Genomic DNA, 23,597 nt, shown 5'->3' with positions numbered 1-23,597 from the left:
TTGCCTGCCTGAGCCACACAAAGCTTGGCCTTGGAGCATCTCCACCGAAAGGGGACAAACACCACTAGCTAACGCTCAACACAATCTTAACTACGAACGCTTTTCCCCAGATGCCATTTCCAGATTCTGACTGGGATGTGGTTTTTAGCAGCCAGTCCCACTCTGCACCACACCCAGGGCCAGACTGACTTTCACCTTTGGGTGTCTGCACACAACCTTACCCTCCAGCCTCCAGGTTAGTCGGTGCATGGTGACCCAATGCAGGGCGCCCTTGCCAAGTCGAGAACCAGAGGCGGGGAGAACGAGCTGTTCCCCCACCTGAGGACAGTCACAGAGAGGCCAGATCCACGAAGTTCAAATCTGAGAAACGCAACTTTGAGACAGCTACAGCACTCAAAGGCCCACAAAGGGCAGCCCACAACAGCAGCAGGGGTTGAGCCTGAAGTCGAATGAGTCCCTCGAGGTCACCAGGACTGTCCTGGCCTGCCCAGCCCAGGGGCCATGACCAACCGCCAAGTGCGCCGGTGCGGCTGGCGAGGGCAGGGTCGTGTGGGGCCTGCTGTGTTCTCCTCCTCGGCGTCTGGGTCAGTACTGAGCTCTAGGTCAACCTCACCCCACGAACAAGGCAAGAGAACAGCGGAGAGAGCCGCCCATCTAACGCCCACGTCCCCCTCTTCCATGAAGGCTCCAGCCTGTGACCACAGGATCCGCCGAAAAGCCCATCTCTGATTTCAACACGAGGGTACACGCCCTCCCATCCTGCCTGCCTCTGGAAACAGGACGAGGACAGCGGGCCGGTGCGGGCGGCTGGGGCCAGCGCCCGCCCTGATGCCCCAGCCAAAGAAGCCAGAACGAGGGGGACGCCCCGCCCCCCCCGGAAGGATCAGGAACACTCTCTCCCTGGGGCTGGCCCTGGGAAACCCACTTCCAGAGCACGAGAGAGAGAAACAAACCAGGTGTTTCAGAAATTCTTTTATTAACAAATCACACAAAACAATTACAACTACCGAGTTGGAAACAGTCGAAAGTAAATTTTTTGAAAGCTGTTAAAAATCTGTGAACATGATCGAAACATGAGCCTTTTCCTTCTTACTGTCATCAAATTAAAAAGCCAGGTCTCGGCACGCTGAGGCTTAAAGGGTGTGAGAGCCAGTAAGAAACACGGGACACCGCGTGCGGACGGGCGTGACCGGGAACCGGGGAGAGCGCCCAGTGTCGCCTCGCAGCCGGGGGCGTGGGGCTGGCGGCCCCAGCCCCCGAGCTGCTTCTGCCCCACGGACGACAGCTTCTCCTCCAATCCCAATGTGTCAAGTTCATGGGCACCACGGCCGTGAAAGCGCAGCGAGCCCGTTCTGTGCGTTTTGACCCAGGCTCTCAGCTCCCGGAGACACAAAGAGGAGGGGCGGTGGAGTCTGACAAGGCACCAATGGGTAGCGGACGTTGCAAATCAACAGGGGCTGAGATTACGTGGATTTGCCCACTCCCTTCTCAGGAGAGAAATCAAGTTAAACAGTCGAAGACGACCACGTGACGGCGGCTAAGGTGACAACTCTCACGAGCAACTTAACTTGTAGGACTCCAAGGAAGTCTAGAAGGGTCTTTCTCACCAGGTCAGACAAGTATGGAGAACAAAAAAAATGCTGCAAGAACGGTTTTTCTGCACCGGTCAGACCGATGCTTTAGTTTGCAGCTCAGCTGAGAAAACACAACCAAATCGGGAGGTGGGAGGGCCACCACCACAGGGGGAGGGGGCACAGGAACCAAGTTCGAGGCCGGTGTCTACGTTAAAGAGGAGAAAGACAGCTTTTTCATACAGGTTTGTTTTTATTTCCACGCTCAGCCTGTTGAGAACCTAGCACAACCTGAATGGCGTGGCTCCCGTTTCCACGACACAGCCACGCTAGCCCCCCACCACGGGACAGGACGAGTTCTGGGAGGGGGACGGCTGGGCGCGCCCCTGCCGCGCACGAGTCTCAGTAACAAACAGTGGTGGCATGACTTGAAAAAAAAAACCCCAAACGAGAGAAAAGGAAAGCGGTGCCTTGAAGCCTCCCCCGCGGTGGGGACCGGGGGCTGAAGGCACAGCGACGTGTGGGCAGGGGAGAATCCGGGCGCACAGTGTGGAGCGAGACAAAGCACAGGTAAAACGCAGGCATCGTGTGCACTTTCTGCAGGACGACCTCATTCCAGCACGAGCCCCGGGGACGCTGCAAGAAGGATCAGGTGTTTACTCTCTGCCCTACGCCGCGACGACGAGACGGACATTAGCAAGGGCTTCTGCGGAAGGCGCGCCCCGACGGCAGGCACGGGGCGTACGATCTCAGAAGACGGAAGGGACCCGAGGCTCTCCCGCCTGATGCCAGAGATGAGCAGGAGCAGGAGTCCCGGAGCGGGGGAGAGAGCCCCGCCCGCTGGCCGCCCCGCACACAATGCTGCCCTCGCTCGCCTGCCGAGGAAGCCCGTGTGTGCTCCGGAGGCTCCCATCTCAGACCCACAGGCCTGCCTCTGCTGGGCACACCGAGGCCTTTTCCCGGCACGCTGCGGCTGGCCTCCCTCCTCTTCCCCAGCTCCGCCTCTCACCCACGACCAGAGCCCACGTGAGGGGCACGCTCCCCAAATCCGGGGTTCTAGGCCCCGCCGTGTTCAGAGAAGAGCGCCCCCTCGGACAGCCAGGGTGTGCACCTGACCCTTGCAGGTTCCATGAAAGGGGCCCACTGACCCTGAGAACGTGAACCTGGCTCTTTTCTCAGCGAAGGGACAGCACAACGCAAGAGACGGGCCCGCGTCTGGGTGTGGCTCGTCCCCGTCTGAAGAGGTCTTACCACGCTGCTCAGGTCACTCCGGATTGCCCAGGGGGATGATCTCCTCGGTGACGAAGAACTCGATGGTCTCCTCCTCCCAGTCTTCCACGTTGCTGTCCAGCTCGTCCGTGTCCACGCCTGCGGGGGGGGGGGGGGGAGTGATGTGGCGTGCAGACAGCCCACTCGGGGAGGGTGGGGACATGTGGGCACATGCCCACGTGCGCCCACTCCAGCCTCCTCCACACAGGACTGTGCACACGAACCTGTGGCCGTAGCAAACTGGGTTCTTTGACAAAAACACCTGATGCTTAACTGGAAAGCCCACACGAGAGAGAGAAAAATGTTTCAACAGTCCTGTCCTAACAAAACACATCTCCAGCTAACGGTTACCTCCTCGCAACTCCAAACGTTCATTTTTCTGCTCCATGTAGAGCTCCTGGGCCATTTTCCGGTATTTTCGGAAATCTTCCATCATGGTGCGTCTTCTCTCCACTAGTTCCTGTGCGCGGAAGTGGGAAAGTCACGGGGCTGACGGTCCCCTCACCACCACGAGGACTGAGGTCCGCAGTCACCACCACCAACCAACCCCCACCCCTGCCCCAGGACAAGAACGGAGGGCGCGCCCTCCTCCTTCCCCTCACACACACCTGGAAGGCCAGTCTGTGCACGTGGGCAGCGGACAAGCACCCCCTTGTCCCCCCTCCTCCCGGGGCCTGACACTGTCCCTTCCATGTCAGAGAGGGACAGTGGCCGCCTGTGGCACTTCCCACAGTCCTAGGACCAAGCTAACCTTTGAGGCTTTGGATTGGCTCAGACGATCCTTCTGTTCAAAGATCTTGGAGTATTTCTTCAGATCCTTTTTAATTTGCTGAGACAAAAACAAACACAAGCCAGTCAGGATTTAAACATTCGTTGGGGCGCCTGGGTGGCGCAGTCGGTTAAGCGTCCGACTTCAGCCAGGTCACGATCTCGCGGTCCGTGAGTTCGAGCCCCGCGTCAGGCTCTGGGCTGGGCTGATGGCCCAGAGCCTGGAGCCCGTTTCCGATTCTGTGTCTCCCTCTCTCTCTGACCCTTCCCCGTTCATGCTATGTCTCTCTCTGTCCCAAAAAAAATAAATTAAAAAAAAAAAAAAAAAAAAGGATTTAAACATTCGAGGGGCACCTGGGTGGCTCAGTCAGTTAAGCGTCTGACTTCAGCTCAGGTCATGATCTCACGGTTTGTGAGTTCGAGCCCCACGTCGGGCTCTGTGCTGGCAGCTCAGAGCCTGGAACCTGCTTCGGATTCTGTGTCTCCCTCTCTCTCTGCCCTCCCCCTCTCACGCTCTTCCTTTCTCTCTTCCAAAAATAAACATTACAAAATTTTTAAAAAAAATCTCTAAGAATCACACACACCATCTTCCAAGTGAATAACGGGCAACGGCATCCTCACGGATCACTAGCACACGGCCGCCCGCGAGCATGCAAACCCGCCTGCAGGGTTCACAGTGGCGAGGCCCTACCTCTCGTGTGGTCCGCTCTCCCCCAGCTTTGCCCCGTTTCTGTGACTGCTCAGGGCCCCCCTCGATCCTGCCAGCACGGTTCACCAGCCCCCAGCACCTGCTCATCCCCTCCAGCTCACACCAACGTCCCCGGAGGGTACAGATGCGGAAGGAACGGCCCAAAAACCCACATTCACAACGCTGCAACTATTCCCACTGGCTACCCAGTGTTCCCGCAGCTCTTCCAAAGGCACCCGAAAACGTCACGTTCCCATTTCCCACTCGTTACCGCCCCAGCAGCAGTGATGGGAAAGAGGCTTCCACGTTTCCTTGAGCCCGGGGCCCCAGACCTTGATCTGGTCCTGGCTCAGGAGCGTGGGGGGCCGCGGTCTCCACAGCAGCTGGCAGAAACGGTCTTTGTTGTTCTTCTGCAGAAGACGTCCTTGGAAAGTCCACAGCCAGTAAGCGTTGTCCACCTGCGCGGGGACAGAGGGCAAAGCGCTGCTCGCCACCCCATCACAGCAAGACGCGGGGGCCCCTCACAGGGCCACCCCAGTCAAGCGCTCCTCCGACGGCTGTTTAAGAGCCAACGACCGACGGTGTGGTATCTGGGAGACAGCAGTGAATCAAACACCTCTGCTTCTTGGGAGCTCACGCAGCAGGGGAACACCGTCAACAAACACGACAGAAAGCTACCCGCGTCACAGAGCACGGCGCGGAGTACCTACGAAGGGCGTCACGGGGCATCGGCTCCGTTACTGATCCGCAATGGAGAACTCATACCAGAACGTACGCTGACAAAGTCACTAAACACAGTGTTCGGCTCGGCTGACATCTTTTCCGCGGCACCGCCTTCCGGATGAAGGAAGCGGGACCTGAAGCTACATGCTGGCGTGAGCTGGTCCCAGACCAGCACTTTGGGAGCACGTCGGGATCTGACGGAGGGGCCCACGGCCTAAAAGATTTTAACGAGGCCCAAGGTGGGCCTCACGGAGACGGCGCTCAAATTTAGACACACGGCACGATCACCATGAAGCGAGTACAGAGCTTGTCCTTAAGACAGCATGGTGACGTTTGCTGAGTCTGGACTCCCAGAACGTTGTTCTTTTGTTAAACGGAATCGCCCGGATACGACCTCCTAGGCTGTGGACTCGCAGGAGCTGGTTCAACTCTCAGAACCTCCGTTGATAAAAAACAGTAACTAAACAGAGCAGACGCTCGGCAGAGGCCCCCACCCCCTGCAGCTCAGGAGCACTGAGCCTGGAGCACTGCCACGGACACTCCGGCATGCAGACACCACGCGGAACGTGCACCACACACAGGCTCTCACACCCACGGAGCACGGCATTTCTCCAGTTCTTCAGGCTACCGACGTTCGAGACTAAGAAACGGGCTCCCTCACACGTGCTTTCGTGTCCTCTCGGGGAGTCCCAGACCCCAGAACCTAGCCTCAGCAGCCTTCTCCCTGGTAACTCCTGCTCAGACGGCAAACCGGGACGGAACAGGGACCACACGCCAGGAACAGGCCCCTGCCCACACAATGCTTGATTCTCGGGAGAGGAAATGAACTCGCGACCAGCACCCGAGATGGGTTCGAGCCCGTGAGCGCACTGTGAAGACAGTGCAGGGCGGGATGGGTGCTGCCCACGGAGGAGGCCCACTCCAGGCAGGGAGGAGCAAATGAGCCGCCTGGGAGGAGCCAGCCCAGTGCGCGCACGCTCCCAGGGGAGCGGGGGAGCAGGCAGAGGCCGCCACACCGAGGGCCCGGTGGGCTGGGCAGACAGGGCTCCTCTGAACCACAAGCTTCTTGAGCGTGGAAAAATCGTGCTGGGAAACTGTGTGCGCAGTACGGCACGTCCTCCCTCCACCTCCAAGCCACAGGACAGCGTGGCTCTGAACTGCGGGGCAAACCACCCAACCCGATTCCCACTGGGAGAAGCTCCCCGGCTACTACACCAGAGGAAGGCGGCCGGGGCTCAGGCCGCAGCAAGTGTAAGACGTCCGACTTGGGGAAGAAATCCAGAACGCCGGCCGCCTCACGCACGGCAAGGCCGGCCGCTCGGGTGCTCTGCTGGCGAGGGTTTCGGGGCAGCGGCAGCCGGACAGGGCCCCAAAGAGCAACTGAAGAACCACCCCAGGGTGACCCCGGGGAGAGCCGGGAGGGGAGGAGGGTCTCACGCTGCGCGCGGGCTACCCGGGGCCCCGTACCTTATGGCTCCACCAGGACACAGAGGTGACTACGTAGCGCCCGGTAGGGTCCCACTCCACATCGGACGCCATGTAGTGCTCCGCGATGTTCATGACCGTACAATCCGAAGTGTCGACGAAGGCCAAGGCGCCGTTCATACTGGGGAGGCAGAGCACGCGGTCAGGCCACACAGGCCGTCATGGCGCCTCGCTCCTTGCAGACTCCAGGGCAGGACACGGGAGAGCCCCGGGCATCCCCTACCGCCGCCAGGCTGCTGAGGAGAACTAATCCAGGAGCCATCGCCCAAGGGTGTCGTGAACAAAGATAGGGGAAGTGCACATGGCACCTTGCACGCCTGCCAGGACTGCTTTCAGAGAAGACAGAGGCCAAAGCCCCAAAGACACCTCCAATGAAGTCAGAACACTGAACAACCGGAGCGTATTCTGCTCATGCGCTCCCACAGCTGCCGGACGGCCAAGGACGGGGGGGCGGGAGGACGCCACCCGCCCCACGGTCACCCGGGACGGAGGCAGGCTCCGAGCTCACACAGCCCTCCCGCCAGAGGATGGGGTTTACACCAGGCTCGCTGCCCTGCCACCAAGACGGGTCACCTAACCACGAGGAAATGACAACACTCACACGTCCTCCAGGCACACCCGGAACACACTTGCAGGGGACAGTTCTGCCCGATCTGGGGTCCACCCGAGTCTGAGCAAGACGGGATGGTCCTTTCGTGCAGGACACACGCCCCATCACGCTAAAGGGACCGCTGTGATGGTTCCGAACCCAGAGCTTGATCCGTGAGGCCCACAAGCGTGGCTCAGGACACGCAGAAGGCAGCAGACAGTAGGAACCCACCTCCTTAGGCCAGCCAACACGACAAACTGTCCCTGGGGGCTCCAGAAGATGGTATTTGCCTGCTGCTTATCAAACATTTCTGAAAGCAAAGACAGCGGCTGTTAGAAGTCTGTGAAGGGGCGGGCGATGGGTCCACGTGGCCTCAGTGGGCGGACATCCACATGTGCTCCCCACGCCTGGTTCCTCCCGGAGAAAACATTTTGGAAAACCCATTGTCTGGGTACGTTTTTAAGTTATGGCCTACAGTTCAAACACAAAAGGAAAAAGGAGATACCCTGAAGCCATGATACGATTTGTAGTAACATCTCATGTTCGGAGACACCTACTTCCCAGTAAAACTGCACAGAGGACTCACCGTAAAAACTGTCATGGGGTCACGGGGTCTCCACACGAGGGCAAGAAACCCACACCCCCCACCAGACGTGGAGAGACACATATCACCCAAGAAAGCCCAGGACCCACCCGTCAGGGACTCGAACACCTTCTGAAGTCTGTAGTCACAAGTCATTTGAAAGCTGCTACTTTGCCCAACACCCTGAGGCTCACATCCCACGAGGGGCCGGCAGAGCCCCTGGAGAGCAGACCGTTAAGGCTCAGGCTGCACGCTAGGGTCTCTTCCCTGGAGGACGCAAAGTGAACCCCCTGGGGCCTGGTCCCGGCCTGCAGGGGATCCAAGGACGGGGGGCCCAGCGGGGACAGGGAGACGTGAGGAGGGCGACACCATCCAAAGGACAGGATTCTCAGACCAAACAAAGGAGGAACAGAAACTGTAAGCTGTCCTTTAACAACCACGCGTGTTAACAGAACACACACAATTGTCCCAGCACGGACATGCGACCTTCCAAGGTGGGTAACAGGGCGTTCAGGGATGGAAGGCACTTGGGACGCTGGCCATTTGCAAACCTACTTCCTAACGAGACAGCGCAGATCTGGGAGCCCGTAACGACTCCTACTTCCCCGTCTGTGGCAGGGAATTAATGATGCGGTCAGTTTTGAGGCTGCTACCCACCTACCCCAGACGGTTCTACCACAAACACCACTGAGCTCAGGAGGTGAAAGCTGGGTTCACCGGAGTTCTCTCGAGACAAGCTCCGCACCTGAACCATCAGACACCGAACCAACCCGCTGTCTTTCCTGAGAGGAAGCTGTGCACGAGGGGCCCTGCTGAGCGAGGCCAGGGCCCTGCCTGCCTCGCACACAGGCAGAGCAGAGCATGGTGGGGACGCGGGGCCCCCAGCCCAGGGACACCAGCCGTGGCTCCAAGAGGGAGACCACCTCCGCTCAGAAGCCCTCTCGTGAAGGGCCAGGGCTGGGAGAGAGGGCAGGGGCTCCCTCCCAGAGGCCAGGTCTTTGTGGGCTGGAAGCATGCGAGGCCTGAGCCGCAGGACCCTCTGGGCTGTGGGGCGGCCTTAGCAGCAGTTCCCAGCCAGCCGAACACGCATGTGGAGCGAGGATGGGGCTCTGTCCCCAGTGCATATCCGTCTGTCTGCCCGTCTGCCAAGGGCGAGGCTACCTACTGATAAGTTCAATCTTCCCGTTGTTCTTCACGTGGTAGAAGGAAACGGATATCCGAGGAGCCTCCCCGTGCAGCACTGCGAACTTGCTCCCGTTGGGTTCCCAGGCAAAAGCTATGATGGTTTCTACAGTCGGGAGAAAGGATAAGCCCCTCAGGTCATGTAATAAAGCAACGTTCCTGACCAGGCAACATTCCTGCACAGTCTTCGCTGTTCAACGAGAGAAACACCCCAAATCCTTAAACTCGCTGAAAGGACCACCCGGCAGGCCTAAGGACGAGCGTGCGAGCGACTCGTGGGAGACTCTGGCCACGTGGGACCGCCACCTTCCTAGATGCCCACCACGGCGGGGCCTGGGCCCGACGCCCAGCACAACCCGTGGACTCCCGCTTGCTGGAGCGCTCACGGGGGGAGGGGGGACTCCACGGCCCCCCAAGGGCTAACAAGGCAGGGTGGTGAGCCTGTACCCACGCTCTCATTCTGTGCTCCCCGCCCCCTTCTCCTCCTCTCCGTAGCAAAACAGAGAACAAAAGTAGAACACGACACACAACCAACGACACAGGCTACATTTCCCATCTAGAGGCAGAGACGGGGGATCTGAACGGCTTTCACGGGCCCAGAAAAGAGCCCTAGTCAGCCAACAACTTGCAGCTGCCAGCGGATGACCCTCCTGCTGCTGGGCGCTCAGAGTGTCATGAAAACCCATTCCCGGCACAGCCTCTCAGTGGGAAACCAGCCGGGGTGGATGTGCAGAGCGACCGGGACATACTCTCATGGCAGCCAGAAGTGGCACCGAGGCCAGAAAGGGCCAAAGGAACCCTAAACGGGCGGGCTCGCAGGCGGACAGCACGTACCAATCAGGGTTGCGAGTACCCTGCTCAGGTAGGGAGCCTGGGGAGCGCCAAGGCCGAGCGGGGGCCGCGCGCGAGGGCCAAGGCCGAGCGGGGGCTGCACGCAAGGGCCACTCGCTCACGAAGGAACAATGGAACTTGCCTTTCATTTCCACCACGTCGACAGGCACCTGTTTTTCCCTCATTCGGAAAATTTCAAAATTCGTGACAACGCCCTGTTCGGGAGAAAAAAAGGGGATGAACTCACAGAAACTGAAAACTTGAGAAACGCTTAAGTCAAGAACAAGTCAACCTGGCGACCAACGAAATGTACACAGCTGGGACACACACAGACACGGCACGTGACTGAAAGTGCAGCCGTCACGACAGCACCGATGGAAGTGCACGGGCGCGGTCCCTGTGGGGGACAGCGGACTTCCTCTCTGGCCCACGTTCTGCTTTGGAGAGCTGCCCCAGGGTCACGCCCCTGCATGGGAAGGGCTCTGCAGGGGCAGTAGCCTGTCTGCAGAACTCCCACAGTGCTGATACCCACCAACGGGGCAGGAATGAACTATCTGGAAACAGCGCAATGCCCTGCAGCGTCCCCCCGAGGCACTCCCGCGCAGAGACCCGGGTGCTGATTCCCAACAGCCAAGACAGAAACAGCAAGTGCCCACCACAGATGAATGCACATGAGGAAGGGCAGCCGCGTCCCTTGGCCCTGAGCAGGGGGGAGGCACCGACACCTGCCACGGCCCAGATAAGCCTGGACGTGCTCAGTGAGGGCCGCCAGCCACGAAGGCCACATGCTGTAGGACTTCTTTCCCAGCAAGCGTCCCGGGCTGGCGGATCCAGACGGAGAGAAAAGGCAGAGCGGCGGGTACAGGAGTGCGCCAGAGAGGGCAGTGGTGCCGATGGGTGCGGAGTTCCTTGCCTTTGTGGGTAATAGAAATGCTCTCGAGTTCAGACCGTGGCGACGGCCACATGAGTCAGTGAATGTGCCAAAAAGCCACTAACTGTGCGTTTCGAGGGCGAGCGCTACAGTGCAGGGACTCAGTCTCCAGGCTGTCTCGTAAAGAGGAGCAGAAACGCTCCTGTCAGGACGAAGAACTCATAAATGACGCACGCTCCTCTTTGTGCTTGAGAAAGAAACGGAGAGGACACACTGGCTTCCCGTCTCCTGAGAAGGCAGGTCGGTGCCCGGAGACAACACTGCATCCCCGTGACCTGTAAACTGTGCCCACAGGTCTCCTGCACCTCAGTGGCAAGGCAACAAGAGCTCTAGCGAGCACACGCCCGCTAACCACTGCCTATAACTGGCGGGTCTGAGAGTGACCCACGAGCTCGGACAGAGACCGCGTCAGCAGCTTCAGCGGGGCGGGGGGAGGGCCGGCTTGGAGCTGCAAGGCACGGCCTCTGCTCCGGGCGTCCACTCACCTGGGTACCTTTCGGGGTCCTGTCCACTTTAACGCACAAGTAATCTCCGTTTTTTTGCCAATGTAGCTTGCAATCCACCACATTGAAGAGATTCCTGACCCTGATCTCCTGTCTGGTAGGAAGCTGCATCAAGGTCACCCTGGCCGGGATGTCTTTGTCTTCGGGCACCCAAAAAGCTATGATGTTCCCACCGGGAGACCAAGAGAAGTCTCTGCAGAACAAAGAAAGCCGGTGTCGCCCAAGGACCGGCAGGCCGCCGACAGGAAGGAAGCACGGCGGACACAGGCTCACCCTCCAGGGCGACAGCCCGCCCTCCCCGAGAGCTGGTCCCCTGCCACCCGGAGCGTCACTGCACTCGCTGTGCCAGCGGGAGAGACGCTGGTGAGGCTCCCGGCCGCCACGCGGCGGATGCCCCTGAGCCCCGACCCAGCCCTCAGCTACCACAGCCCGCGGCTGCAGGGCGAGGGGGGAGCTGCGGCCTCCGGACCCCGAGTGACGCCCGAGACTCACTACGGGGCTGACGGGAAACCCCCACAGAGGGCGCGGGACGACCCCAAAGCGAGAGCACGATGCCCCCCACCGCGCAGGCACCTCCAGGCCAGGCGCCCACACGATCCGCCAGCTCAGACCCATTACTGTTCGTTTGCGTAGAATCGATTCCCGGTTTAGTTTTTATCATGAGCCACAGCTGTGCCCAAGAGCGTTCAGGTCCCCACACCATAGGTGCTCCTCCGCACACGGGCCGCCCCCAGAGCACACACACGCACGCACACATGCACACGCGCGCACACACGCACACACACACGTGTGCCTCCTGGGCAGCTCGCCGAAGGCCATCGAACCGCTGCACGGACCACAGAGCGCACGGAAGCCCTTTCCAGCCCCCTCCAGCTCCAAGGCAGGGACAGGACGCTTGGCTGGAGTCAAGCCTGCGGGCCCCCCCCCCACCCAAGGGTCGCCGGGCATAAGGAGGGGGAGTGGCCGCGAGGCCCGCACCAACAAGCAGGCCCGTGGGTGATAGCCAAGAGCCTGCCGTGCCCCCTCGTCTCCAGACCAAGTCCACGCCGCCTCCTCCCGCTGCGTGAGCGCGCGGGGCCAAAGCGGGGAGCTGGCTAAGCCCCACCTGGTGAGCACGGTCACTTACTTTATACCAGAGATCTTCAAACTCTTCTTGTCCAAAAGACCCATAGACTGTGGAAAAATGAGGGTCACAACGGAGTCAAATCACACTGTGGTCTCTGTGACACACGCAAATTTTCAGAGAAAGCAAACGAGGTTCTGGAATGAGCCTGGCATAAACCCGGCGGGGGGCACGTAACAAACCGATCCACCGACAGCAGTGAGGCACCCATCTCCGAGGCCCCTTCTGTTTACTCCCGTCCCAGACTCCTGGCAGCAGCACCAGCAGGGAGACTCCCAGGGGCAGGATGGAAAGGCGCCCCCAGCTCCCCCTGATTCTGCATAAGGACAGCTGCTCTCTCCGTTCCCCCAACCCGTGACACCGGGAAGCAGGCGCCCCCAGCAGCTCCTGACGGAGCAGGCCACCACTGAGGAAACTATGCTACTTACGGGAGTTTCATAGATGCTAAGCGTGTCGAGTGTCATTCTGGCAAAGAATTTACCATCGTGGCTCCACCTAAAAAGAAGGACAGAAGTACCGGGCTCTGTTAGGAGAAATGGCCACGACGAGGTGGCCGCTCACTACCCCTCATTTACTCACTTAAAAATAGGCCAATGGGCTGAGCTTTCACAGTGGAAGCCCCTCTTCTTCTGCCCAGTCAGGATGTCCCAGATGATGATGGCTTGAGGATCGTCCTGAGTGTCCATCAGGGGGCTGAAAGTCACCAGGTACCTGTAACAGAGCAGACCTGGTTTAGAACCCCTGCCACCGTCCCACCATTCGCCCTGGAGCGCCAGGCTGTGGGCGGATGAGGTGAGCATCTGCACCCAACGGGCCTCCGCTCCAGGTAGCTAGAGGCACGGTGAGACTTCCAGACGATGCAGTCGGGGCTCCTGCCGCCAGCACTCGTTCCAAACCCCGGAGCCGACCCCCTCCGGGGCACAAGGCACACAGTCCCTCCTGGACCAGGGCACGTGTTTCCCCACAGGATCAGGACAAGAAAACACGCAGCAGATCCCAGACCGAAGCCCGTGTGTGTGCTCCGGGAGGGGCGGGGTGCCGTTCCCCGTGCTCCTTGTCGAGGTCTGCCGGGGACGAGGAGGGGACCTCAACAGCCAGCCACGTGTTTCAAAAGCAAGCACACTTCTAACACCACTTCTGCGCCCGGGGCTTCTCACTCCCCCAACAGCGGGCTCGTCTACACCCAGGGCACCGCCTCACCCTGCTTACACACAGTGTAAGTATCTAAACAGACTGCTCCCTCACAGGACCAGGAAAGGCAGAAACACTGGACGAGGAATGACAGAAACAGGCGCCGCCCAGGAGAGCCTCCTGGCGCTCAAGACGCTGACGCCAGGCTGCAGTCACTCCCTACGAGCCAGGAGGTTCCCTCTACAGACCCACTCCACACACCTACAAGGCGGCGTGACCGTCACGCTGAACTACGGAAGCTGAGCACTGAACTAAAAAACACCCCGGAGGGCCGAAGCGTGCACTCGCCGACTCCCGTGAGCATCTCACGTGTCACGCGCTTTGCGGAGCACCAGAGATACAGCGATGAGTAAGGGACGGTCCAGGTCCGGTCCCCGAGCAGACAGACAGGTGTGGCTACACACATAAACCACAAGCGGATACGGGAAGTCTAGAAGGCAGGTGGAACCCACCGCCGGGCGGACCTGGGCGGCTCCTCCGCATACACACCATGCGGCACGCGACCAGGGGTCCCCGCGTGCACCCCCGCCACAACAAGACGTCAAGTGTTATGTACCAAACAGATGCAAAGCGGTTGTGAATCTTGAGTCTTCCAAGAACACGCTCCGTAAACCTATCTTACCAGATGTAAGAAACATCGCGTAGAAACTTCCGTTTACAGGAAACACCACGGTGGAGGGGACCGGTGACGGGACAGCTCAAGCCAGTCATGAGACACATCCACCCGGCCCCATCTTCCTCAGGGGCCACCATCAAGGGACAGCACAGGGAGGGCGTGCGGGCAGGGTAATGGGCTGGGGCGACGGGAGGGCTGAACACACAGGCCCCGCCCCTGGTTTGAACAACAAGCTGCCAACGACAGCGATGGGGGAGACCAAGGGGGAAACCGCAGTACACAGGGCAGCAGCAGCAGTTAGGGAAACGTCGGCGCTGCAGGTGGGAGAGAAGAGCCACGATCACCAGGGGAGGACACCTGTATCTGGACTGACGCACTTCGTGAAAACACCAGCATTTCTTCAAAACGCTCAAGATCTCTTTTTTGTTTTTCAAACATTTTATTTTGAGAAGGAGGAAGAGAGAAAGAGAGAGCGCACACGCACGAGTCAGTGGGAAAGAGGCAGAGAGAGGTGGAGAGAGAGAATCTGAAGCAGGCTCCGCGCTGTCAGCGCAGGGCCCGATGCAGGGCTTAAACTCAGGAACTGTGAGATCGGGACCTGAGCTGAAATCCAGAGTCGGACGCTCAAACGACTGAGCCACCCAGGTGCCCCAATAGCGAAAATAAATTTGAAACAGATACAGCAAAGTCATAAATCGTTAAAGCTAGAGAATTAGCACACGGATGCTACCGAAGTATTCACGTTAGTTTTCCAGGCGTGAGAGAAATCTTCTACCAAAAAAACTCAAAAAGCAAACCAGGTAACACAGAGCCACGTCTCGGGAGCCCTGGGACACCAGGAGCCGTTGTGAATCCACAATGCATTCAGACCATGCGGTAAGAAGAGGGGACACCACAGGTAAGGCCCGGGGACAGCCCCGAGCAGGGGCACAAGGCAGGAGAGCGGGGGGCATTCTGGGCAGCAAAGCCCTGGGCGGACAGGAAGGCCAGGCTGCGGGAGCGGAGCCCGTGAAGCTGCCGGCGCCCCACCTGGTCCCGCAGCCCTCTGCCATCTCCCACATGAGGAAACGCCGTTCATAGGAAAATTCCAGGCACGGTACCCAGCCTTGGACTAGATCCTAAACCGAAGGGACTCAAGTTTTACAAAGAACATTACTGGAAGAAATCGGAACACAGCAGGACTTCACTGAAAGTAGCAGATCAACACTACATTTCCAGAAGGTTGCAGCGCCACTGGGGACACTCAGCTAGGAGAATTCCCTACCCCTAGAAAGGGACACATCAACTCACTCCCAGTGGCTCTGGAGAAAGTCAGGTGTGTCCGCGTGCACAAATGACACAGCGGACACCAGCAAACGCCTCCCAGGAAGTTCCCTGCTGCAACACTTCCGCCAAGTCCGGAATTGCCGCAAAGTACGTTTTACAGTAACGTGCAGCGGCCAGCACAAAGCGAGGGCACATCGCTTACCTCTCACAAGGCGAGAAGTCAATGAGCTGAACCCCCTGGTGGCTGAATCTCTGGATCTGTTTGAACTTCTCTCCCCCCCAGAGAGCTATGCCTCGCTGGTGGAACGTGGCCAGGTAGGTGCCCTTTGGGGACCAGCGCACGTAGGTCTCTGTCCATCTCTGTGGGAAAAGTCAGGGCCCGTGTTAACACCAGCGCGGAGAGCCGGCACAGAGCCTCCCGCTCCCATGAGGATTTACTCCTCGGACTCTTCACTGAAAAACACGAGACGCCCGCTCACGTCTCGGGGCTTATTCCAAAACCAGAAGAGCGGAGGATGTCGTGGCGAGGGGTGATCTGGGAGAAGAGGACGTCCACCCGCTCTGGCCCCCAGCTCCCCGCTAAGGAAACACAGAGGGAGGCCCCGCGGGGTGGTAACGCTTATTTACCGCTCTCTCCTCGATAGAGACGGGGTCCTTCACGTCGTTCCAGAAGATAGAAGTACGGTCCCCACTCTCAAAGATGACACTGTACTGGTCTCTGCACTCTGCCTCCTCGAGCCAATAACGCAAGTTTCCCTAGAGAAGGAACCCAAGGCAAGGGACAGAAGACGTCTCATCGACCGTGATCGGAGCCGGCCCCCAACTAGTGCTCCCGGAGGTGGGACCGACTCGGCCGGGAAGCCGCCCCTGCTCTTCCCCATCGCGGGCGGAGGGAACCCAAGTACCAAGTCTTTGAAGGGCTGTTTCTCTGGAATATCCCATTCGTCGCTGATCGTCATATACCTGCAACAGAGAAGCTGCTCTTTAGGAATACGCGGCACAACTACGAGGAGGGAGGGGACAGGGTGACGGCTCCGTGGGTGGCTCTCAGTAGCAGGCGGTGTGTGCCCCTGCCCCCCACCGCGTGATAGTGGGTGAGGGGTGCTACTGGCCAGGAACATCAGGGGTCGGGACGTGCCCGGAGAACGGAGCTCCCCAAATGGCTGACGGCACCACCCCAGACCCGCTGAGCCAGTCACGCCTGTGGAGCCAGGACTTACTTGTCAAAGTCAGTGAAGAGATTGACCCTGAACGTGTGCTGCTTGTCCAGCTTGTAGCCGTCCGCATTTTTCACGGCGTCCAAGGCATGCGCAGGGGAGGCGTATTCCAGGAACGTATACCTGAATCAGGACAGAACATCTTGCAGGAGTTCAGCCTGTAAGACCGGGCGGGCCGTGTGCCACTTACCAACACCCGTCCACCCGACCAGTAAATGCCGTCGAGGCCAATGCCCCGTCTACCACCACATCCCTGAGGGTCAAGCTGCCGGCGGTGGTTCCTTACACGCAAATGAAACCCTAATGGGAGATCCAAAGTCTTCAACGCCACAATCACAAATCAGAAAACGATTAATCAAAACGTTCACTAGCTTGACCGTGGAAAGGGTTTCACAAATGTACATGTGTCAGAACTTATGACGTGACCCACTTTGAGACTATACAAGACTACTGTATGTCAACTTTCTCAGTAAAGCTAGGGAAAAATCCAAGAACAGGATTAGTCTGATACAGTGTATTAAAAGCAAAATGATAAAGACTTTCAGAGAATGCTTCATTTTAACACCTACAATACAAGCAAGCAGGGGTCACAAAGGTCGTTATTCCACCTAGTTTCTGAAGGAAACAGCGCAAGGAGCATTACCCACTTTCTTAAAAAAAAAAACAATTTCTTTAAAACTATCCAAGCTAGGGGTGCCCGGCTGGCTCTGTCGGCTGAGCATCTGACTTCAGCTCGGGTCATGATCTCCAGTTCGCGTGTTCGAGTCCCTTGTTGGGCTCTGTGCTGACAGCTCGGAGCCTGGAGCTGCTTCGGATTCTTTGTCTCCCTCTCTCTTTTCCCCTCCCCTGCTCGTGGTCTGTCACTCTCTCACTCTCTCTCAAAAATACACAAACGTTAAGAAAAATTTTAAAAAAACTACCCAAGATTTAAAAAAATTAAAAAATAAAGTAAAAATAAAGCTATCCAAGATAGCTTTAAAACTACCGGAATTAAAAAACACAGTATTTTCACTCTTCACGTTCCTGTCTGTAAAAGACAATTTGCCTACACTCTCCAAGACCAGTATCATGTGAAATTTTAACAGAGAAGGTCTGACATGAAAGGTCAGAAAACCTCGTATTGAGTTTGAAAAGCAAACTCCAGGACACACACCATATGCTACCGTTTTTAAAAGATGCACTATTTTAAGCAACAGCTGGGGAAAAAAGTTGCTAATTAAGCAATGCCACAAGGCTTTCACCTAGACTGTTAGAAATAACCCCATTTCAGAGACGTTACCATGTGAAAGAAAAAAAAAAAAAGCTCATCTTAGAATCAACAGAATACCGCATGTAAAATTTTCCTGAAATCCTGCCAGCCTCCTATCTGTTGGGCCCTTCATCCAGGATGGATCACGTCAATTATTGTTCTGATGGCAGAAGACTTAAATCCCTGATTCGTAAAAAAATTTTTTTATAAATTTTTCAAAATGTTTTAACTTTGCAGAAAGAGACAGAGCATGAGCAGGGGAGCGGCAGAGAGACACACAGAATTGGAAGCAGGATCCAGGCTCTGAGCTGTCAGCACTGAGCCTGATGTGGGGCTCGAACTCAGGAATGGTGAGATCATGACCTGAAATGAAGTTGGCCGTTTAATGCACTGAGAGACCCAGGCACCCCTAATGTTTATTTATTTTGAGAGGGAGGGGGAGGAAGGGGGAAGGAGGGGGAGGGAGGGGGAGACAAAGAGGAGAGAGAATCCCAAGCAGGCTCTGCACTGTGGGGCTCAAACTCATGAAACCGTAAGATCATGACCCGAGCGGAGATTAAGAGTCAGATGCTTAACCGACTGAGCCACCCAGGTGCCCCGCGAAGCTCTGATTTCTTAAGAATTTAGCAAGCAACCCACAATATCCAAACTCAAGAACCACGTGGATCTCCTTCTCCCTGTGTAGAGACCCCAGCCGAGGGTGGCTGGGGCAGAACCACCAGGTGAGGCGTGCACCTGTGTGTCCACAACGACTCCCATACCGCCCAACGACAGCCACAGGGCATCAGGGACCAAGACCGCGGGGAACATCACTCACCCTTTTGTCTTTCCATCCTCCTCTGGATAAAAATCGTTTGTGATTTTCCCAAACTTGGAAAAGATTTTATGGATGACGTTTTTGAGCTTCTCCAGCCGGTCGGGCCCCACCTGAGGAACATTGTCAACCACGATGACCGAGTCAATCCCATCTGCCTCCTGCGGCCGGTCCTTGAGAATGTCCCCCAGCAGTTCTGTATGGGTGGAAGATTGGACCAATGACTTTTTTCTGATGAAGGCAGAACATTAATATGCTAGTTTACCACACTGAATGACTTCCCTATAAAAAAATGAATCCTCTAAATGGTTCCACTGTGAATGAAAGAAATCCTGGCCCTGGGTTAACTCAAAATTTAAACTTGAAAACATTAGGAAGATTTTAACTCTTCAAGTTCCCCCTGTCTGATATGTCCATTCATTTCTGGAAATAAAGGAAGATTTTACTTAAATCAACGTTTTAAAGACTTGAAGAATGCAGAATGCTAACCAAAGATGGCCTCTCTCTAGGAAAGTGGGGTAGGAAACACCCGCAGTAGCCTTCCCTGACCCAGCCCCAACGCAAACCCACTAGCAGGCACTTTCCCCACGTCCAGTGTAACACAAAACGAACAACGGGCACCCGGTACTCTATGTAAAACAGCCGTGTACGCTAGGACGCTAGAAAACCCACAGGCTCGTGAGAGCAAACAGCAATGCCCCTTACGACTGAGTGTCCCCGACGGCATGAAATACCCCACAGGGCGCTTGGGAGACACCAGACGTTCAGATCCGTAAATGCTTAGGACTGTGCGTAGCACGCCATAAGCTGTGTGTGTTAACCGTTATTTTCTTAACTACACTCGGAAACTGAAAATGTTTCAAGTTCATATCACCAGCCTTTAAAATTAAGATCATAAAACCCAAACCGTAAGCACTCAAACATGTTAGATTTGCTTCATTTCCCTAAGATGGTCGGCTAGATCACGAGAAAGAGGACAGGTGTAGGAGGGCCAGGAGAAAGACGCGTTTGAGGAACAGACAGACAGGTGTGGGAGCCATGGGCGAGCAAGCCGGGCAGGAGACAATGCTAGCTGGGTGCTGACCGCGGCTGTCCTACCCGAGGCCTGCATCTGGCCTTGACGCCTCTTGACCATGAAGCTCCTGTGGCAATAAAAGGCCTGACCGGCTGCTGGAGGGGAGCATGCAGAGGTCAAACGCAGCATCAGATGACATCTTCGCAACACAAATTCTGCACGAATCCTAAACCCGATTAGTTAGCTGTTCTACAAAGTTACAGTTACAGGCACTGGCTGCACTGGGAGCTAAACCAGATCACAGCTGCCATCAGAGCTAGAGCGGCAAACCCAGCCGGAAGGAGAGCAGGAGACAGGAGGCAATTTTACACACCCGAGGAGGAGCCGTGGCTTTCCCATGTGTCTCCCTGGGTCCTGGAACCTAATTATTACTCTGTTTTGAGTTCTACTCTTAACAATTTCAACATGCTGAAAAAGATACGTGTCCAAAAATATCCTTTGCTGCATTTCATTCTCAAAATTTAAGAAAAATTTTTCTGAACTCTCGTACTGGAAATTTTCGATAATAAAAAAAAAAAATTTAACTTTTTCAAAAAGGAAAAAAGTCCTTTAGTTTCAAAGCAAGCCCCTGTTATAAACAATCTCTAATTTCAACACTTACACGGATGATATAAAAAGCATTGACTCTAAAAAAAGAATTGCCTCTTATTTCCAAAGAGGCAAAAGTTGAGACCAAGAGAAAACAGACGGAGAAAGGCAAGTCAGTCACAGCAGCGGGAGACACCTTCCCTGGAGAGGCCAGAGTCAGCTCCTTGGGTCACTGTTAAAGCTCTTACCATGCAATTAAATATGGCCTGTTTAGCCTGATCTGAATTTACAAGGTTTATAATAAAAAGCTGAGCTTTTATACAAACTGTGGACTCCTTCCCACAATCTTGACGCGTCTAGCTTACAGGAATGTGCCCATACACGGTAAGGAGTAAACACGGCAACTACACGCTGAAGGGACACCTCTCCTTCACCATCACCAGTGCCCATGCCCACGTCCAGTGACTCTTGCTGTGTGGAGTCCCGATCCGGCTCCAGGAGAAACAGAGACACGTAAATCTCAAAACTAAATACCAAACATAAAGATAAATGCTATTTAGTGGGCCCAAAAGAAAACACGTGGAGTCAAAACTGTCACATACTCGTCTGGCCAAGCAGCAACAGCAGCAGCAGCCAGCAGCTGCGTGTCTCTGAAAGGATGCCGCGCTGGCAAAGCCGCTCCTCAGTCAGGAGTCAGGATGGCCCAGCTGGAGCTTCCGGCACCTCCCAGAGGGCTCTTCCAGGAGACCCTGTCCATTTTCACCTTCTGCACCTCAATGACCCCACGGGGCAGCTCTTCTCACTAAGCACAAAACGTCCTTGGACTACTGACCACAACCAGATGGCTCAAAAAATAAGCTGCTGGTGTGCTCAGTTTTAGTTCCCCAGGACCAGGGGCCTCACAGGCCACTCTGGGGACAGTCTCAGGATCACAAGGGCCCCCAAAGGCCCTCCGGGCATTCACCTGGCCTGGCTGGCTCGTGCTCACATTAGTCCTGCCACACAACCCAACTCTGGAAATGGTCCACGCGGCAGAAATCCTGCGTGAAATCGACGCGCTCAACGCTTTTTAAAAAATCAACTGCAAGGTAAACACTCAGAGGCTCGAAATGAGCTTTCGAACCAAAACTTAAACTACAAAATACAACTTGGTGCCATGGAAACAAATGCTAGTCAGGGCAGGAGAGCCTGGCAGGGTCCCGGCAACACTGCCTCCTCGTAAATTGTCAGCAACCTCTCCCACGCCAAGGAGCACGTTTCCTCACAGGTAAGGGACTTTCGCTGGGTCAGCAGCCCAAGTGTTCACTGCTGTGGCCTTTCCTCCTGTTCAGGCTAAAAGATCCCTTAAGAGGGGGTGCCTGTGTGGCTCAGTCGGTTAAGGGTCTGATGTTGTGCTCAAGTCATGATCTCGCATTTCATGGCTTCAAGCCCTGCGCTGGGCTCTGTGCTGACAGCTCACAGCTCGGAGCCTGGAGCCTGCTTCAAATTCTGTGTCTCCTTCTCTCTCTGCCCCTCCCCCATTCACACTCTGTCTCTCTCCCAAAAGTAAATAAACATTAAAATGTCCGTTAAGAAATAAAGTATGAGAATAACGACAACAGCAGGTAACTCCTTAACGTTAGGTTGAAGTTTAAAGTAAACGGTGCCGTTGGTTCCCTAAGTCGTCGTCGTCTTCGTTTTACTGGAGATTCTTTGATTCTGACTCAATCTCCGTGTGATGGGACGCGAGATCTCAGAAACAAAACAAAACAAATTAACACGACAACATCTTATTTTCTTGGCGTGTCCTTAGCTACCTCCTCGCTGTTCTTTCCCATTCTACTATAACGGACAGGAATCCACTGATGTGCTCTGAGCTCGGACAGTTCAAAGGGCTAAAAACAAAACATAAGCAAATAAGATTAGGCGCTACAGACGTCACTTTAGAAGACAAGCTCTCAGGCAGGAAGCAGAAATACCTGCAAATTGAGTCAAGATAAGAAGAAAAGTAAAGCTACAATGAATGACACTACACCCTAAAAATACTATGCACCAACAGGACAAGCGTCTGCCTACAGACTCAGAAAAGAGAGAACCAGACAGGAATCTGGCAGAGTCAGATTCCTATTAAGGAACTCCTTCCAGTCCTATTAAGACTCTCTGAAAGCAGAAGCATCTGTGGAGCAGGGGCAGAAGAACCCAGCTCTGTCACAACTTGTTCTAAGGGACAGCATCGCATCAACCCCAAAAAGCGTCCCCATGAGGTCTGGCTCAGGCCTTTGACAGGTGTGGCTCATCACTCAGGGCACCCAGACCTGCAGAGAGGGAAGTGTCACCCAAGAGACTGCGGCACGTGCACTGCCCTGCTTTGCTGGGCCCCAGATGCCATACACGGCCACGGCTCCAGCTTGCCCACTGTCCATCATCACCACCCTCCAAAATCCAGGTTTTAATGCAACCGAGCGGCTCCCAAGCGGTCTCCGGTCTCCTGGCCCCCAGCCCCGCCCCGCCCCATTCTGGAGAGAGAACACACGTAAGGAGATCCAAACGCTCCTAGAAACCCTTCCCTAGGCGGGGGACTACAAGTGGAACGCGGGGACGACCCACTGCCTCCCGCGCCGCCTCACCTTCCTCGCTCACATCGTCCACGAAGTCCTCGGGGTCGCTGAAGGAAGGCTCGTCCGCGCCGCCGTCCTCCCCGCCCGCCCCCTCGGACCGGGCCTCGGCCGACGCGTTCCCGGCCTGCTCCGCTGGGGCCTCGCCCGAGGCCGGGGCCGGCGCAAGGGGCTCCTCGGGAGGCGGCGGGGACGAGCCTGGAGCCGAAGCCTCCCTCTCCTCCCCGTCGGCCGCGGGCTCAGCCGGCACTGCGGGCTGCGGCCCGGTCTCCGCGTCCTCGCCGCCTGCTGCCTCCTGCGCGCCGGGCCCCGCGGACCGCGACGACTCCTCTCCCGGTGGCGGCGGCTCGGCGGCCGGCTGCTGCTGCCCGGGCTCTGCCCGCTGCTCGGCCGCCTCGGGCGCCGCCACGTTTTCCGCGTCCTGCATGGGCCCGCCGCTGCCGCCTCGCCCGGCCTCGCCGCGCTTCCGACTCTCCCAGGCCGCACTGCGCGGCGCCTGCCGCCGGGCCATGTGCATGCCGCGGGCCGACCCACGGAGCTTGGGGAGGGGGGTGTCCCCGCCCTGATAATCGCAGGATGCCCGGAGGAGGTCGGGAGCCGCAAGTGTTTCTGCTGGGGACCACGACAGGGCTCCCATGACAAGCATGTGCTTGAGGCGCGGCACCACAGCTGCTGGGCTCAAACCACAAACTCACCGGGAACCCCAGCCCCCCCGCCTGTGGGACAGGATGGTCCCGTCCAACATGGCAGCCACTCCCTTCCTCCTCCCGTCGGGCTCTGCGCTGAAAGACTACACTATCT

At 56.8% G+C, this 23,597-nt stretch overlaps 1 protein-coding gene across 1 annotated transcript; it reads right to left on the bottom strand.

Moving 5' to 3' along the window:
- Positions 1-957: 957 nt before the first annotated feature.
- On the bottom strand, positions 958-23,299 carry EIF3B (eukaryotic translation initiation factor 3 subunit B). Its single transcript, XM_058712032.1, has 19 exons — positions 22,809-23,299; positions 18,603-18,795; positions 16,540-16,659; positions 16,225-16,282; positions 15,947-16,075; positions 15,522-15,679; positions 12,826-12,957; positions 12,675-12,741; positions 12,250-12,296; positions 11,106-11,316; positions 9,832-9,904; positions 8,842-8,964; positions 7,325-7,403; positions 6,487-6,625; positions 4,629-4,754; positions 3,592-3,669; positions 3,192-3,300; positions 2,823-2,939; positions 958-2,207 (listed from the first exon to the last, which is right to left on the bottom strand). The coding sequence occupies exons 1-18, from the start codon at positions 23,221-23,223 to the stop codon at positions 2,836-2,838; spliced, it is 2,361 nt and encodes a 786-aa protein (XP_058568015.1). The 5' UTR covers positions 23,224-23,299; the 3' UTR covers positions 958-2,207; positions 2,823-2,835.
- Positions 23,300-23,597: the final 298 nt, after the last annotated feature.

Source organism: Neofelis nebulosa, chromosome 18, assembly GCF_028018385.1.
Source record: "Neofelis nebulosa isolate mNeoNeb1 chromosome 18, mNeoNeb1.pri, whole genome shotgun sequence".
Classification (NCBI taxonomy): Eukaryota; Metazoa; Chordata; class Mammalia; order Carnivora; family Felidae; genus Neofelis; species Neofelis nebulosa.
This window is presented reverse-complemented; position numbering and strand designations above follow the sequence as displayed.